This window comes from Silene latifolia, chromosome Y, assembly GCF_048544455.1.
Source record: "Silene latifolia isolate original U9 population chromosome Y, ASM4854445v1, whole genome shotgun sequence".
Taxonomy (NCBI): domain Eukaryota; kingdom Viridiplantae; phylum Streptophyta; class Magnoliopsida; order Caryophyllales; family Caryophyllaceae; genus Silene; species Silene latifolia.
Genome location: NC_133538.1, coordinates 394,083,766 through 394,099,765, shown reverse-complemented (window position 1 = coordinate 394,099,765; position 16,000 = coordinate 394,083,766). Strand labels below are relative to the sequence as shown.

At 41.5% G+C, this 16,000-nt stretch overlaps 1 protein-coding gene across 1 annotated transcript; it reads right to left on the bottom strand.

The window, feature by feature from the left end:
• Positions 1–739: 739 nt before the first annotated feature.
• LOC141630455 (serine/threonine-protein kinase Nek5-like) lies at positions 740–15,911 on the bottom strand. Its single transcript, XM_074443273.1, has 14 exons — positions 15,479–15,911; positions 15,312–15,378; positions 14,560–14,625; positions 14,414–14,460; positions 14,246–14,291; positions 14,060–14,140; positions 13,923–13,965; positions 13,780–13,829; positions 13,430–13,511; positions 13,300–13,349; positions 4,201–4,274; positions 3,729–3,780; positions 3,030–3,647; positions 740–2,696 (listed from the first exon to the last, which is right to left on the bottom strand). Exons 1-14 carry the CDS (start codon positions 15,574–15,576, stop codon positions 1,005–1,007), a joined length of 3,066 nt encoding a protein of 1,021 aa, XP_074299374.1. The 5' UTR covers positions 15,577–15,911; the 3' UTR covers positions 740–1,004.
• Positions 15,912–16,000: the final 89 nt, after the last annotated feature.

Below are 16,000 nucleotides of genomic sequence, written 5' to 3'. Positions count from 1 at the left end.
AGCAATACGATTATTGAAAGCAAGCAACAAGCAACAACAAGCTTTTGGATGAGAAGCGGTTTTTCATTGACTAGCACCTCTCATAGAGGCAAATTTGATAGTTTGGTCCTGGTAGCAGGAAACATTGAATTTACAAGTTTAGTGTAGAATAGCGATATACCTATTTATGGAAACCTATTCTAAAACTACTAAGGAAATACTTACTACAAATGTACAATGGAAATGAAATTACATAAGCATAAAATAAATCTAAGGGTTCAAGTGTGTGGATCGTCACACAAGGCCACAAGAGTCCTCCACCTCCAGCATCATCAAACATGAGGTGAAACAACTTTGAGGGGGGATCCTCCCACACCTCAATCTTTCCTTCTTGATCAATGCCAAGATTAGTCAACCAATCTGCACACGAATTACTTCTTGATAAATATGATCGACTTCCACCTTCCAAGTCGGATTTTCTAACATAGCTTGAATCTCTTTCAAGGTATGGAAATGAGCCAAATTCTCCTACAAATCTACAATATTATGCAGCGACTATTTTAAATAGAATTGGAGGGCATAATTCTCTACTTTCGCATGGATCCCCCAAAATCATTGAGATGGCCCCGGTCAAACGTGTTCGATAGCACATGGCAGTGCATTATTGACGGACAAGGCTGCACAGACTGATCGTTGCTCTTGTAAGCTATAGTAGTAGTGAGTAGTGACCCAATAGAGTTGAAATATGGTCGCCGTGCAATGGACTTGATGGAAAATTTATTGAAAATTTAATGTGCTGCTATAAATTTACAGCATAAATTGGCCCAATTGTTCATAATAAAACATACAGTTATTGTATCCTTGCCACCACTATGTACAACATTCCGTATCCAAAGAATGCTAAAAAAAGTCGGTCCCTTCTTCAGTCCAAAATTTCCACAAAAAGAACAAGAATTAGCTATGAATTTACTAAAACTGAACGGAAACTAGGGACACAATATGTGAACTTACCGCCTGGGCAAAATTTATGAAGCGCGAGATGAATCTTCAAACATCATACCTTTAAGACTCCTGGCAAGCCAGATGGCGGTCTCTCTTGGAGAAACCTTGTTTTTGCCAAACGGCTTTAACACAACTGCAAGCTCTCCCAGTCTGTCTTGCTCCAATAACTCGGCCGACAACTCTAGGAGTCCCTCAAGTGCCTCTGCCCTCTGTCGGAATGACTTGACATCCATGACTTCCATAAATGGACTATCCCTTTCTTTTGACGGACATTGGGGTCCCACTTGTGCTACATCATCCATAGCAGGTCCCGTACTTTTGATGTCAGGCTTTTCAGGTTCAGCACTCTCAGAAATGACATTTGATGACATCACAGAGGCTGGAACAGTCCCGCAAATCTGTTCGGGATTATTTCTGACAACGTTGTTAAGAACACTGACATCCATGTTTCTCTCCACAGTTTCGATCACAGGTTGTTCTTTTCTGGTGTGGAAATTAGTAAGCTCTCTGACATGCATAACATCTTTAAAAGCCGATGCATTACTGGGTGAGACAGCTTTTCCGACTGATGTATTTTGCAAGACAAATGCATTCTCTGCCAGAAAACTCTTTCTGGCGGAAGATTCAGAAACATGTGGAGCCACTTTTTCCCCTTCTATTGATAAGAATTCTTTTACAGTGAACTTGTCTTCATCATCAGATGGAGAGACAGGATTCAAGCAAGGGAATATATCAGATCTACGATTAGATCTGCTGGCAGAAGAGTAATCTTTACATATAGATCTTTCCTCAGAAACCCTAAATGGCAGCTTCGACAAAGAATTCGCTTCCATGTTTATATTTTCTGTACTAGAAGTAGAACCAACATTCTGACATTCACGGGTAACCTCCACTTCTGAGGAAGGACCAACAACAGAAGGGCTATCTCTGGGCAAATCATTAAGTGTCATAGAATGAGAACCGCAAGTAAAGGAAAATGTCTCGCCATGAGTGTGAAATTTTCCAGTGACGTTTTCAGGCACTTCGTGGTACGAGTGAGAAGATGTTGCACTGCTTGACCGATTTGATTTTAATCTATGATTGATTATATTCTTACCAGAGCTATTTTCAGGGATCTCAGGGTAGATATAAGAAGCAGCACTGCTTGGCCGTGGCAATTCAAAGAGTTTGTCATGTGCGATTGTATCCTGATAATGATTAGCTTTGCTTGAACTATTTTCAAGCGTCTTAGGGTCACACTGTTTAAAGTGGCTCTCTAGCTCATACCCACGACTAGCCTTTTCGGATGGGCTTCGAAGAGGAGTTGATGCGTCATCGCTTAATTCAAATGCTTGCATAGACATGGATGACAATGCAGAATTGCTACTATCAGCTCGTGTTGGTCTTGGAGGGACATGCAAACTTTTAGTTGTTTCTTGCTTTGCTTCACGAGTAGCATAGGTTGGAGGACTTCTGCTTGCCAAACCATTGCTCTCAGACTCTTGAGCCATTTCACCATGATCAACCTTACCCGAATCATTAATTGGAGCAGGAACATCAGATCCAGCTTGCCTTATTCTCCCCGGAAATGAGGACCGTCTTAGCAGGTTGGAAGGCGGGGTTTTTTGCCTTGACTTAGCAGCAAGTCCATCTTCAGCAACTTGTTTGGTATTCGTAGGAGAAAGAATGACATCATGTCTAGGTCTAGTCTTCGGAGAGTATTCAATGACAGCCAACTGCCAAAACATATTATTAGTCAAATTTCAGAAGAGTAAATGAGCAAACAAACGCTGGTAACACTATGCGGGTGCCAAAAAGGCGACTGCCTATGGCAAGGAACTCGGATGTACGTAAGCCAGACTCATTTGTTGATTCAATCCATAATAATAATCGCAACATATAATGCACTGAATTCTACTAATCACAACATATGCATTGACATTCTACCTTTTACAAAGTTTAGAATTCATTTTGCATTATTCAATCATATTCTTAAAGACGAAGAATAGTGAGTCTTGGCCCCAATATATCCGAATAACCATTGATATAGAAAAAGAAAGCATGCTTACTTGATGTTTCAGAGAGGATCCATGAGCACTTTTCACAGTATCAGGACTTGGCTTTGGTGGAACAATTGCTTGGAAATTAGCAGCAGGTTTGACAGTGGGAGGAACTATGGTGGGCTTGGGGACTTTAGGTGAAGCTTCAACATTAGATCTTTGGGTAACTCTTGATCCATTATTTCTCATTGGTGAACTGTTATCTCTAGTTTTGCCTTCCTTCAGAGTCATGAGAATATTTTTTATTGTTTTTGGTTGCTTTACTTCAGTATTGGGCTTCGGCTCATCAGAGAAAGGTTTCATGACCTGTTCATGCACATCAGTCACATACTCATCAGCACAGGGGTGTTCATTGTTTTGAGGCGGATCTTCATAATCGAATTCATCATCAGAAAAGATATCAGTCTCAGTGGCCTTGCTCTCAGAATAAACCAAGACTGGGATGTTTTTATCAGTCGATACTGAACTATTTTTATCACTGCAAGAACTGCTACTGTTTTGGCTTTCAACCATGGGTTTCCGTGTTTCACGAGCTCTAAATAAAGGTTTCTCAGGAGATGGAGAATTGGAAGGCCGAAATATATTTACATAAGGCTGCAAGTAAGGGTGCTTTAAAATTTCCGATGCCTGTTCATATAAACAGAATTATTCAGAAAAAGTTCTAAAGCTTAATATACCAAAAACCAATCTGAGAAAAGAATACCATACATTTGGTCGATGCTCAGGATTTTTCCTCAGCATACCCTTTATAACTGTCTTCCTACAAGTACAAAGATTAGATAAGATATTGTTGCACACACAGCAAATTTGTAATAATGAATGAGCAATGAACAAAGAAGAATATCAAACAGCAAATACGCTACGACGACGACTATAGAGCGTCACTTCCAAAATGAATTTAATTTTCAACTCGCAAGTTGATCACATGCATTTCATTACAAAAGTTTGCTCACAAATATGTAGCACCACAAATGTAGTAAGCTATAATCACCCACTTGATGGCGGTAACAACATACATAAAGGAAAACAACATTTTGAACCTAACTGAATAACAGCTTGGTTTTCTACTCTGACATATATCAGGGTAGAAGAAAAAAAGAAAATTGATGTTTGTGAAGACTGAAGAAACAGCAACATCTTGCCAACACATTAACACAAGGACAATATCACCGGGACTTACAATGAGGGAGAATAACAGGAAGGTAAGGGGCCCATGGACGATCGATTTATCTTGCTGATCAATCCTGCCATATCCTGAAAAAGTGAGTTTTTCAATGAGACAAATAAATGGAAAAGGAAGATAAGAAAAAATAATGGAGTGAACAAGTCCTCTATCTACTGGCACAAGTGCAAAACATTCCAAAACTAGAGGAACAGAAGAGAAAAATTAACACATTAAATATTGAAGATTACCAAGTCGAATCAAATAGAATAAAAATCTCCACACACACACAAAAAAAAAAAAAAAAAAAAAAAAAAAAAAGAGAATGAGCCCAGAAGTCTACAGGGAGTCTGGGACTATACTGAATAAAATACTACGAAGTATGACTTGTGAGTATGACACTGTAATACTCCGTATTTATAAGTCTTGGAGTACGTACTCTATCGAGTAGCCCTTACTCTATCGAGTAAGGGTAAGTTGCGAAATAAAATAGTTTCTGACCTGTTGGGTACTCGATCGAGTAGCTGGGGTACTCGATCGAGTAAGGGGGTACTCGATCGAGTACCTTGGGTACTCGATCGAGTGTCCGGTTTTACGGGGAGTTTTCTCGGGTTTTGTTAATTATGCGATTAAGGTATTTAAGTATCGTCGTCATTGTTTTAAATCACTTTTACAAAACCTAAAACCCTGTTTAAGAGAGAAAGCAACAAGTTCATCTTCCTAATCGCATTATTAGCAATTCCCGGAGTTCAGACGGTCAGTTCTTGTCGTTATTCGTATCGTTGAGTTCCTTGCATCGAGGGTAAGATCTACGTACCCTTTTTATTGTTTTTCCCTTGATTTGGTTAAACCCTAATTTAGAGATTGGGGGTTTTTGCGTGTAGTATGTGATGTGTAGCCTCTATGTGTTATATGATAGGAGGAGGGTTCGTAGAAGAGGCTTTTGATACATTTGTTGATACCGTCGATTGTTGTGCTTTCCAGGTAGGATTTCCTACTCAGTATTAGTCCCATAATGGGATATTGGTGATGTGCTCTATTTGGTTGTTTGATATAATGATTGTACTGTGTTTGTGGTTGTGATTGTTGTTGATGGTTCTCGAGATGCGTTCTCAGCTGAGTGGGGTCACTTGCGGGAGTGACTTCACGCCCTAGTTTCGCCCTTCGTGGAACCCGCCACGGAAGGGGATGTGCACATTAATGGACAGGGTTATCGCTCACTGCTATGTGGAGCGGGGATTTGGTGGGTACGGCTGCGGTCCCCCACTGGCAGGGCTGGTCCAGTGGACAGTCAAGATTGAGATGATGGGAGTTGGTTGGCTCTGTGTGTGTGAGAGTTAAGCTGTCTGTTTATCTTATTATTGTTCTTATTATTGTTATACATATTGATTGTGTGATTAGTACTGACCCCGGTGTTGTTTTGAAAACCTGCGGTGATCCATTCGGGGATGGTGAGCAGATATTGGCGAGGTATCGAGATGAGTACCGGGATATTTGGGATGGCACGACATGATGATAGGAGTCTTCCCGTAGCCTTTAGTTTATTTACATTTGGTTAGAGACAAAAGTTTGAAATCATGTAACGTACTTTTGGTTTGGTTTTGAGGATTGTATCTGTTCACTAAATTATTTATAATAAACGTTGTTTCTTTATTGTTGTTTGATTATCATTGCCTCGGGTAACCGAGATGGTAATGTCTTCATACCTGAGTGGTCCTGGTAAGGCACTTGGAGTATGGGGGTGTTACAAATGGTATCAGAGCGACGATCCTGAAACCTGTAACCAATGAACTTAATGAACATAGGGAGTCAATTAAAATGAACCAGGGGTAAAAGTTGTAGGAGCTAGTGCAAAGGCTTGGGAGACGTCCTAAAGTCGCGGGGTCGCCCTACAACTTTGAACCGGTCACATGGGGAAATGTGTGTCGAGTCGTATGTGTGTTTGGTTAACTTGTTTACGAATGTGATGGAATGTGTTAATTGTTGGATGTTGAAGTAGAAAGTTGAGCATGTGAAAGAAAATGGTGATATGAGGAAACTTGTTGATGAGATGATAACATGTTGGATGATTTACAATGTGGCATTTAATAACATGATGAAATGGTTTCGTAGATAGTAGAAAAGATGCGTAGTATGCTTATTATGATATAATGTGGTTTATAAAGTTTAGCATGTTAGCATATGACGTAACATGCGGGTAGCTTCTATGAACTAGTGTTACTCGATCGAGTGAGACTGACTCGATCGGGTGGGTTTTTGGCGATTTTAAGTCCAGAATCGAGTTTTGGGGCACTCGATCGAGTAACTAGGGGTACTCGATCGAGTAGGGGGTCACTCGATCGAGTAGCCTAGATACTCGATCGAGTAGGTAAGAGATCAGAAGGTCTGTTTGGGTCTGAAGTTTGGGTACTCGATCGAGTACGTGGGGCACTCGATCGAGTAGCCCGTTACTCGATCGAGTGTGTATGGGAACTCGATCGAGTGGGTTCTGGGCATCGTGTTTTCGTGTTTTGAGGTTTAGTACGTGTGTTTATGTTTACCCTTTCTTATATAGCTTCAAGATGCCGCCCAAGAGAAACGCTTTGTATGCGAGAGCCGAGCTTATGACCGTGGATGACATCGTTAAGATGTTAGAGCACCAGGATGCTCTTACTGAGACCCTGAAGAGAGTGAATGAGGACAAGGATAAGAATAAGGAGAAGGAGGTTGATCATTCTAAAATCGGCCTCTATATTGCGAGGTTTAACCCGAAAGAGTACAAGGGAGTTGGGGAACCTAATCGCTGATATAGTTGGTCGAGAGAGATGGAGAACATCTTAGACTTGGTTCATTGTCCGGATGAGATGAGAGTGGAACAGTGCGTTCTATCCGAGGGAGCGCAAAGCAAGTGGTGGGATTCGGTGAAGGTGAGTGCTAAGGAAATATATACCAACCAAGGCTTACCTGCTATACCTTGGGAGGAGTTTCGTAGAAATTTGTAAGAAAGGAGTTTGTACCAAAAACATGTGAGGAGTAAGTTAAGAGAAGAGTTTGATGGTTTTAAGATGATCGCCGAGATGTCCGTGGTCGAGTACTAGAGGTCGTTCAATGAGAAGTCTAGGTATCCGAGGACATGGGTTTGAGTGAGGAGAATTTGGCATTGAGGTTTGAAAGGGGGTTGACCACCAAGATTATGGATAAGTTACCCGTGGGGATCCTTACTGATGTTAAGGAAGCTTATGAGAGGGCTGGGAGAGCGGAGAGATTGGTGGAGATGGCTCGGGAGAGAGGTCGGTGGTGAGAAGAGGAAGTCCGAGAGCGAGGGTGGTGGCCAATCGAATCACAAGAAAGGCAACCACAATCGCCTAAAGGATTTTCTTCCGTGTCCAGGGGGTTTAGTCGGGGCTTCCTTTTGGCGTGGCGTGGAAGTGTGAGTAATAGTTGGGGAGTGACTGCTATGGTTGTGGTGGTGTAGGCCACAAGAGACATGAGTGCACGAGTGCACCGGATCCTTTCGGAGACCCGCACGAGCTTCGCGAGCAACGAGACCAGGGTGGATCATGGCCAAACCGGGAAGTCGAGTTGCAGAGTGGAGGCAACCGCAACGGCGGTAATTCTTATCGAAAACACCGACAAACAACAACAACAATCAAGGGTCGGGTGCTAAGCGACCGCATCACCAAGATCTTGTCCGGGGAGGTGGACGGAAGACCGATGGCAAGTTATTCATGATGGAGAAGAAGGTGAGGAAGATGCGCACGTTATCAAGTACATTCCTTGTTAATGGTATTCCTACCTTTGTTTTGTTCGATTCGGGGGCTTCTCAGTCGTTTGTGTCTTCGAGTCATGTTAAACAGTTGGGTTTGAGAGTATATGAATCTGTTAGTGAGCGAGTCTTCATACCTTCGGGTGAGTCTGTATCGTGTGGGAGATTGTTTAGAGATGTATCTTTGATAGTTGGGCAAGTTGATTTCCCTGTAGACTTGCTAGAGTTTCCTCTTAACGGTTTTGAGATGATAGTTGGGATGGATTGGTTAGGAAAGTATAAAGCTAAGATAGACTGTCATCAAAAGAAAGTGTCCTTAAGAGGTCCAAAGGGTGTTAGTGTGTCTTATCGTGGGTTTCTAGTCAAACCCAAAGTTAAGTTGATTGCATCTGTTACCTTGAAGTCTTATCCGAGGAAGGATGTCCTTTGATCTGTGCCATGTGAGAGATGACCTGGAGGATAGAGATTCCGACGAGTTGATGAGATACCAGTGGTGGGAGAGTTTGCGAGATGTTTTTCGAGAGGAGATTAGGGGTTGCCACCGAAGAGGGAGATAGATTTCACCGTTGAGTTGAAGCCAGGGACGGGGCCAATCTCTAAGGCACCGTACCGTATGAGTCCTAAGGAGATGGAAGAGCTTAGGAAACAGTTGGATGATTTGATAGAGAAGGGATACATTAGACCAAGTGTATCGCCTTGGGGAGCACCAGTTCTTTTCGTGAAGAAGAAAGATGGGAGCTTGAGGCTGTGCATAGATTACGGGGGAGTCGAACCGTGTGACGATAAAGAATAAGTATCCTTTGCAAGGATAGATGACTGTTTGATCGGTTGAGTGGTGCAACGGTCTTTTCTAAGATTGATTTGAGGTCGGGGTACCATCAGGTGAAGATTAGAGAGGTGGACATACCAAAGACGACTTTCACGTCGAGGTATGGCCATTATGAGTATGTGGTGATGCCGTTTGGGTTGTCTAATGCGCCGGCGGTGTTTATGGATTTGATGAATAGAATCTTCAGACAGTTCTTGGACCAGTTTGTAGTGGTGTTTATCGATGATATCTTAGTCTACTCTAAGACTAAGGAGAAGCACGAGGAGCATTTGAGAATCGTGTTCTGGACTTTGAGGATCATGAGTTGTATGCCAAGTTGTCCAAGTGTGAGTTCTGGTTAGAGAAAGTTGCTTTTAAGGGCATGTGATCTCTAAAGATGGGGTAGTGTGGATCGGCGAAGATTGAGGCGTGTGACAAAGTGGGAAGCACCAAAGAATGTTCTTTGAGGTTAGGAGTTTCTTGGGTTTAGTGGATACTACAGACGGTTCGTGAAAGATTTCTCCAAGATAGCTAGGCCAGGTGACGGCGTTGATGAGGAAAGAGAATAGGTTTCGTTGGGATGAGAGTTGTGAGACGGCGTTCCGGACATTAAAGGAGCGTTTGACCACGGCTCTGTCCTAGCATTACTGAAGGAGCGAGAATTTTGAGGTTTATACGGATGCCTCGAAGAATGGGCTGGGATGTGTGTTAATGCAGAATGGTAAAGTGATTGCCTATGCTTCTAGGCAGTTGAAGCCTTATGAGGAGAATTACCCTACTCATGATCTGGAGTTGGGTGCAGTGGTGTTTGCTCTCAAGATTTGGAGACACTACCTTTATGGAGCAATCTTTAAGGTATTTTCTAATCACAAGAGTCTTAAGTACATCTTCACGCAGAAGGAGTTGAACATGAGACAGAGGAGGTGGATGGAGCTGATTGGCGATTATGACATGGAGATCATCTACCATGAAGGGAAGGCCAATGTTGTTGCTGATGCTTTGAGTAGGAAGAGTGTACATTCTCTGTGTACAGCTCTATCCTTGTGTACAGCTCTATCCTTGATGAGGCTATCCTTGATGAGGCTGAGGGATGAGGTAGCGAGTTTTGGGATACATATGATGCAGAAAGGAGATGTCATGGGTGATATGATAAAGACATCCGGAGTTTTATGATGATATTCGGGATAAGCGGGCTTTGGATCCTAAGATAGTTGAGTGGAGAGTGGAGTAGAGAAAGGGACGGTGTCCCGCTTTTCTATTCATCTGAGATGGTAGTTTGAGGTTTGATGGTAGGTGGTGTGTTCCTAATGATGAGGAGTTGAAAAAGACGATCACGACGGAGGCGCGTGCACACCATATTCGATTCATCCGGTGGAGACAAGCTATACAAAGATTTGAAGAAAACGTTTTGGTGGCACAGGATGAAGAAAGAGACGGTGAGTTTGTGTCCGTTGTTTGACATGCCGAGAGTTAAAAGGGGAACAGAGACGACCACAAGGTAAGATTCGGTCTTTAGAGGTGCCTGAGTGGAAGTGGGAATCCATTTCCATGGATTTCATTATGGGTTTGCCTAAGAGTCAACAAGGTAACAACATGATTTGGGTGATAGTGGATCGTCGACCAAGTCGTCACTCACTTTGTTCCAATGAAAGATACATGGACTAAGGCACGATTGGCTATGGCCTATCGAAAGAACGTGCTTAAGTTACATGGAGTCCCTAAGGACATAGTGTCCGACAGAGATGCGAGGTTTATATCGAGGTTTTGGAAGGAGTTGCAGGAATCGTTGGGAACAACTTTGAAGATGAGTACTGACATTTCATCCCGCGACGCAGGCGGCGAGAGAACAATCAAGACTCTTGAGGATATGTTGCGAGCTTGTGTGATGGATTTTGGTGGTAGCTGGGAGCGGAGGTTGGACTTGATAGAATTTTCTTACAATAACGGTTATCACACCGGTATAGGTATGACACCGTTTGAGGCTTTGTATGGGAGGAGGTGTAGGAGTCCAATCTGTTGGGACGACAGTGCGGAGGCGATGGTTTAGGACCGAGAGATGGTGCGTGAGATGGTGGAGCAGATTAAGATGATCGGGGAAAGGATGAGAGCGACTCGGGACGACGCAAAAGAGTTATGCAGATCTATATCGTAGGGATATAGAGTTTCAAGTTGGGGACAAGGTTCTTTTGAAAGTTTCTCCGATGCGTGGAGTTATGAGATTTGGGAAGAAAGGCAAGCTAAGTCAGAAGTTTATAGGGCCTTATGAGATCTTAGAGCGAGTTGGGGAAGTTGCTTATCGTCCGGCTTTACGAGTGCGTTAGAGAGAGTGCATAATGTGTTTCGGGTATCGCATTTGAAGTATGTGAGTGACCGTCACGTGTGTTGGAGGAGAGAGAGCTTAGAGCTAGATGAGTCCTTATCATATCCGAAGGTGCTAAGCGGATTACAGACCAGAAAGATTAGAAAGACTAGGAGTGGTGAGACAGTTTTGCTTAAGATCCTGTGGTCTAACCACGAGACCGAGGAAGCTACATGGGAGCCGAAGGAAGCTATGAAAGAGCGTTACCCTTTCCTCTTTGATCGGGTATGTATGGTTACGGGGACGTAACCTTGTTTCTTTTAGGGGGGTAGGAGATGATCGCGAGCGGTTTTAAGAGTTTTATACCCCTTTTATATGTAGTGTCGGTAGGTTTGTCGGGATGAGTTGGGTTAGTATCATGTTTTATGTTAAATTTTGTTTGGCTTTTGAGTCGGGAATGTTGTGGGAGTACCTTTGTTAGTAGTGGTTTGAACTTCGGGGACGAAGTTCCTTTTAGGAGGAAGACCGTAATACTCCGTATTTATAAGTCTTGGGGTACTCTATCGAGTAGCCCTTACTCTATCGAGTAAGGGTAAGTTGCGAAATAAAATAGTTTCTGACTGTTGGGTACTCGATCGAGTAGCTGGGGTACTCGATCGAGTAAGGGGTACTCGATCGAGTACCTCGAGTGTCCGATTTTTTACGGGAGTTTTCTCGGGTTTTGTTAATTATGCGATTAAGGTATTTAAGTATCGTCGTCATTGTTTTAAATCACTTTTACAAAACCTAAAACCTGTTTAAGAGAGAAAGCAACAAGTTCATCTTCCTAATCGCATTCTTAGCAATTCCCGGAGTTCAGACGGTCAGTTCTTGTCGTTATTCGTATCGTTGAGTTCCTTGCGTCGAGGGTAAGATCTACGTACCCTTTTTATTGTTTTTCCCTTGATTTGGTTAAACCCTAATTTAGAGATTGGGGGTTTTGCGTGTAGTATGTGATGTGTAGCCTCTATGTGTTATATGATAGGAGGAGGGTTCGTAGAAGAGGCTTTTTGATACAAATTTGTTGATACCGTCGACTATTGTGCTTTCGGTAGGATTTCTACTCGGTATTAGTCCCATAATGGGATATTGGTGATGTTTTGTATTTGGTTGTTTGATATAATGATTGTCTTGTGTTTGTGGTTGTGATTCTTGTTGATGGTTCTCGAGATGCGTTCTCGGTGAGTGGGGTCACTTGCGGGAGTGACTTCACGCCCTAGTTCGCCCTTCGTGGAACCCGCCACGGAAGGGGATGTGCACATTAATGGACGGGGTTATCGCTCATTTCTTGCTATGTGGAGCGGGGATTTGAGTGGGTACGGCCTGCGGTCCCCAGCGTGGTAGTCCCGGTGGACGATCGGGATTGAGATAATGGGAGTTGGTTGGTTGTGTGTGTGTGTGTGTGTGATTCGTCTGTTTATCTTATTATTGTTATACATATTGATTGTGTGATTAATCGACCCGGTGTTGTTTTGAAAACCTGCGGTGATCCATTCGGGGATGGTGAGCAGATATTGAGCAGGTATCGAGATGAGTACTCGGATAGCTGGGATGGCACGACATGATGATAGGAGTCTTCCGCTGTAGACTTTAGTTTATTTACATTTCAGTTAGACAGTCAGTTTGAAATCATGTAACGTACTTTTGGTTTGGTTTTGAGGATTGTATCTGTTCACTAAATTATTTATAATAAACGTTGTTTCTTTATTGTTGTTTGATTATCATTGCCTCGGGTAACCGAGATGGTAATGTCTTCATACCTGAGTGGTCCTGGTAAGGCACTTGGAGTATGGGGGTGTTAAAGACACTGACTCCCGATTTTTTTTCTTGATAACTTCACCCAGGAGCGGTGGAGCTTAAAGAGAGCTTAACTAAAACTCCTCACAGCGGTAACAGAGTCCAGGATCCCAGTCTACCAGCTATTGATAGAAATCAAAGAAAAAGCAGTAGAATAAGTCCCGTTCGTGGTTTAAACCAAATCAGACTATTCCCGCAGCCAAATGCAGTCAATTTCATGCAAGAATAAGACATCCAACTAAAATGGAATTCCGAATGATGAACTTCCGGAAAGCACGAAGGAAGGAAGAGGCGGACAAACCGGACAACGTGCCACACTCACTGCCACTGGTGCAAAGCTACAGGCAATTGTGCCTATGTCTACAACTCTACATCAAAACCACATACAATAATTTCTCGCTTGGTAAGTTAAAAAGTCAAGAAACTTACAAAAGCTTTGAATGCAGGCCTATGTGCTGCCATTTCGTACACACAGCAACCTGACCAAAACAAGACAATAAGCTATACACACAGAACAAAATCCCACAAAACGGTCTTAACAGAAAAACGCGTAGCATACCTAAGGACCAAATATCGGATTTGAAGCCATAAGGTATGTCAGCCAGCAGTTCAGGACACATGTAATTCGGAGTTCCAACCACCTAAAGCAGAGGTGAAGGTGCATATTAGTTTCAGTTTCATCTTGCCTTGTAAAAAAAACAAAAAACGCTCCTAAAAGCCAGCTCGGAGAGGGAGAGAGGCCACCGAAAGATAACTATTACACAAATTTCACTCCACACTTTATAATGCAAGTTCATCACCTCTGCTAACTAACAAATTCTCCATAAAACCAGGAAAAATACATAACAACCACAAAGGCAGAGTAATAGGATAATAATGAGAAGAGTTGTACGAAGCGAATCTGCTTACCGAAGAAGCTAAATCATCTGCTTTAAGTGTTTTAGCGAGCCCAAAATCCCCTGTAGTAAGGCATAATATTTTTGTTAGAATCCAAAGAAAAAAAACACACTTAATTGCTAAGAGCACATCAGTTAAAAGTTTTGAGCACTCACCAAGGCGAATATCGTGGTCTTTTGTTAGAAAAATATTCGAACACTGCAAAATATTAATACAATAACCATAAAAGTTTTACACTTGGAATCCGGAGAAGATATAATACAATGAACTGAAACCATGGTCATTTACATACTTTAAGATCCCGATGAAGGACAAATTTCGAATGCAAATATTCAACAGCCAATAATATTTGCGTAAACCACTTGCAGAGTTTCTGCACATACAAATACCAATAGGCAAAAATATTTAAAAACAAACAAATTACCTTAAAAAATGTAGGAAATTCAAACCCTCAAAAAGTAGAAATCAAAAGCATTACCTCTTCAGGAAAATATGCACCATTTAATTTTTTCATCAACTCAGCCCTACAACACATTCAAACACCCTCAATACCTCATAATAATTCATAAACAACATTCATACACCTCCAGAGAAAAATTTGAACTTTTCTCCTAACATTACACATTTAAAAATGCAATGTACTCACATGTCTCCGCCTTTGCAGTAACCCGTGACTATGCAAACATAACAACCCTGCATTTCACAAATTCACACGTTTCATCCCCACAAACACGAAACACGAAAAAAGCAGCATTGAAAAAGAAACAGAAAAACTCAAAATAAAATCCTCACCTTCTCAACCCATGCTTCTTTAAATTCAACAATGTAGGGATGTTGGATACGTGCAATCAGTGCCATCTACATTGTCGCAAATCACTATCAAATTAATACTCAACAAAAATCAAACAAATTTTTCGCTTTATGCATCAAGTACCACAATTATGAACATGATCAGTGTCATCTAAACTATAGTTTATGTTACTCCGACTCAGTTGCCAGTGTTCACACGATCAGTGCCATCTACATTATTGTAAATCACTATATAATTAATGTGCTTAGCAAATTCAAACAATAAAGTTTTCAGCTTTATGCATCAACAACCACATTTACTGTTCACTTTACGGGATCAGTGCCATCTAAACTGTATTTATGTTACCCTCAATTGCCAATGTCCACAACATCACTGCCATCTATAATCTAGTTACTTCGACTCAGCTGCCAGTGTCCACAAGATCAGTGCCATCTAAACAGTAATCTATGTTACTCCGACTCAGCTGGGTCCACAACCATCTAAACTGTAATCTTTGTTACTCCGACTCAGCTGCCAGTGTCCACAGGATCAATGGCATCTATAGTGTAATCTATGTTACTCCGACCCAGCTACAAGTGTCGGACACTCGGACATAACACGGTCTCAAATCTTGATGAAGTTTTCAGCTTTCGCACTAAAATGATCTCAAAGCGGTCGTGTCATTTCACAGTGTCAAACACACAACCCGCAACCAAAGTAAAGTATCGAAATAACATAATTATAACCAAATTACCTCTTGATGAGCAGATCGACGACACCGTTCCGTCTGTCGAGCGAGTCTAATCTTCTTCAACACATATCTACACACATTCAATTTCAAAATCAAATCAAATCAAAATCAATATTAACAATTAAACTGAATAAAATCGCAATTAAATACTAAATTCGAATAAGAATTACTTTTTCTTCTCGATTTTATGATTAACAAGAATAGCAGCACCAAATGCACCACGCCCAATTTGCTCCATTATCTCGTATTGATCCATTCTTGACTCCATTTTCAGATCTCCAGAAAAATTAAACAATCAATTCTTCATTTATCGTTAAAATTACCGCAAGCAAACGTGTCCGTTGTAGTAATCGATCAATTGACGATCGAATTGTAATTTGTTAACTTAATAGTTCAGAAATTTGTGATTGAATTGAAGAATTAATTGAATTTAGAGCAAATGCAAGAGATTAATTAATTAATTTGATTAAATTTTTGGATAATCGACCAATGTGGTTGCACTTCACATGGCGGTCAACTCTCTTTCTCTCTCTTTAGTGTTTTACAGACAGTATTCTTGTTTTTTCTGAGCTTAGTTATTTAAATAACGCATTTTTACACGAAAATAATTATTGTGTGAGACAGTTTTATAATTGTAGGCACTGAAAATTTATTAGAGTGCCGAATAAATAAAATAAATTAATAAATTTGAG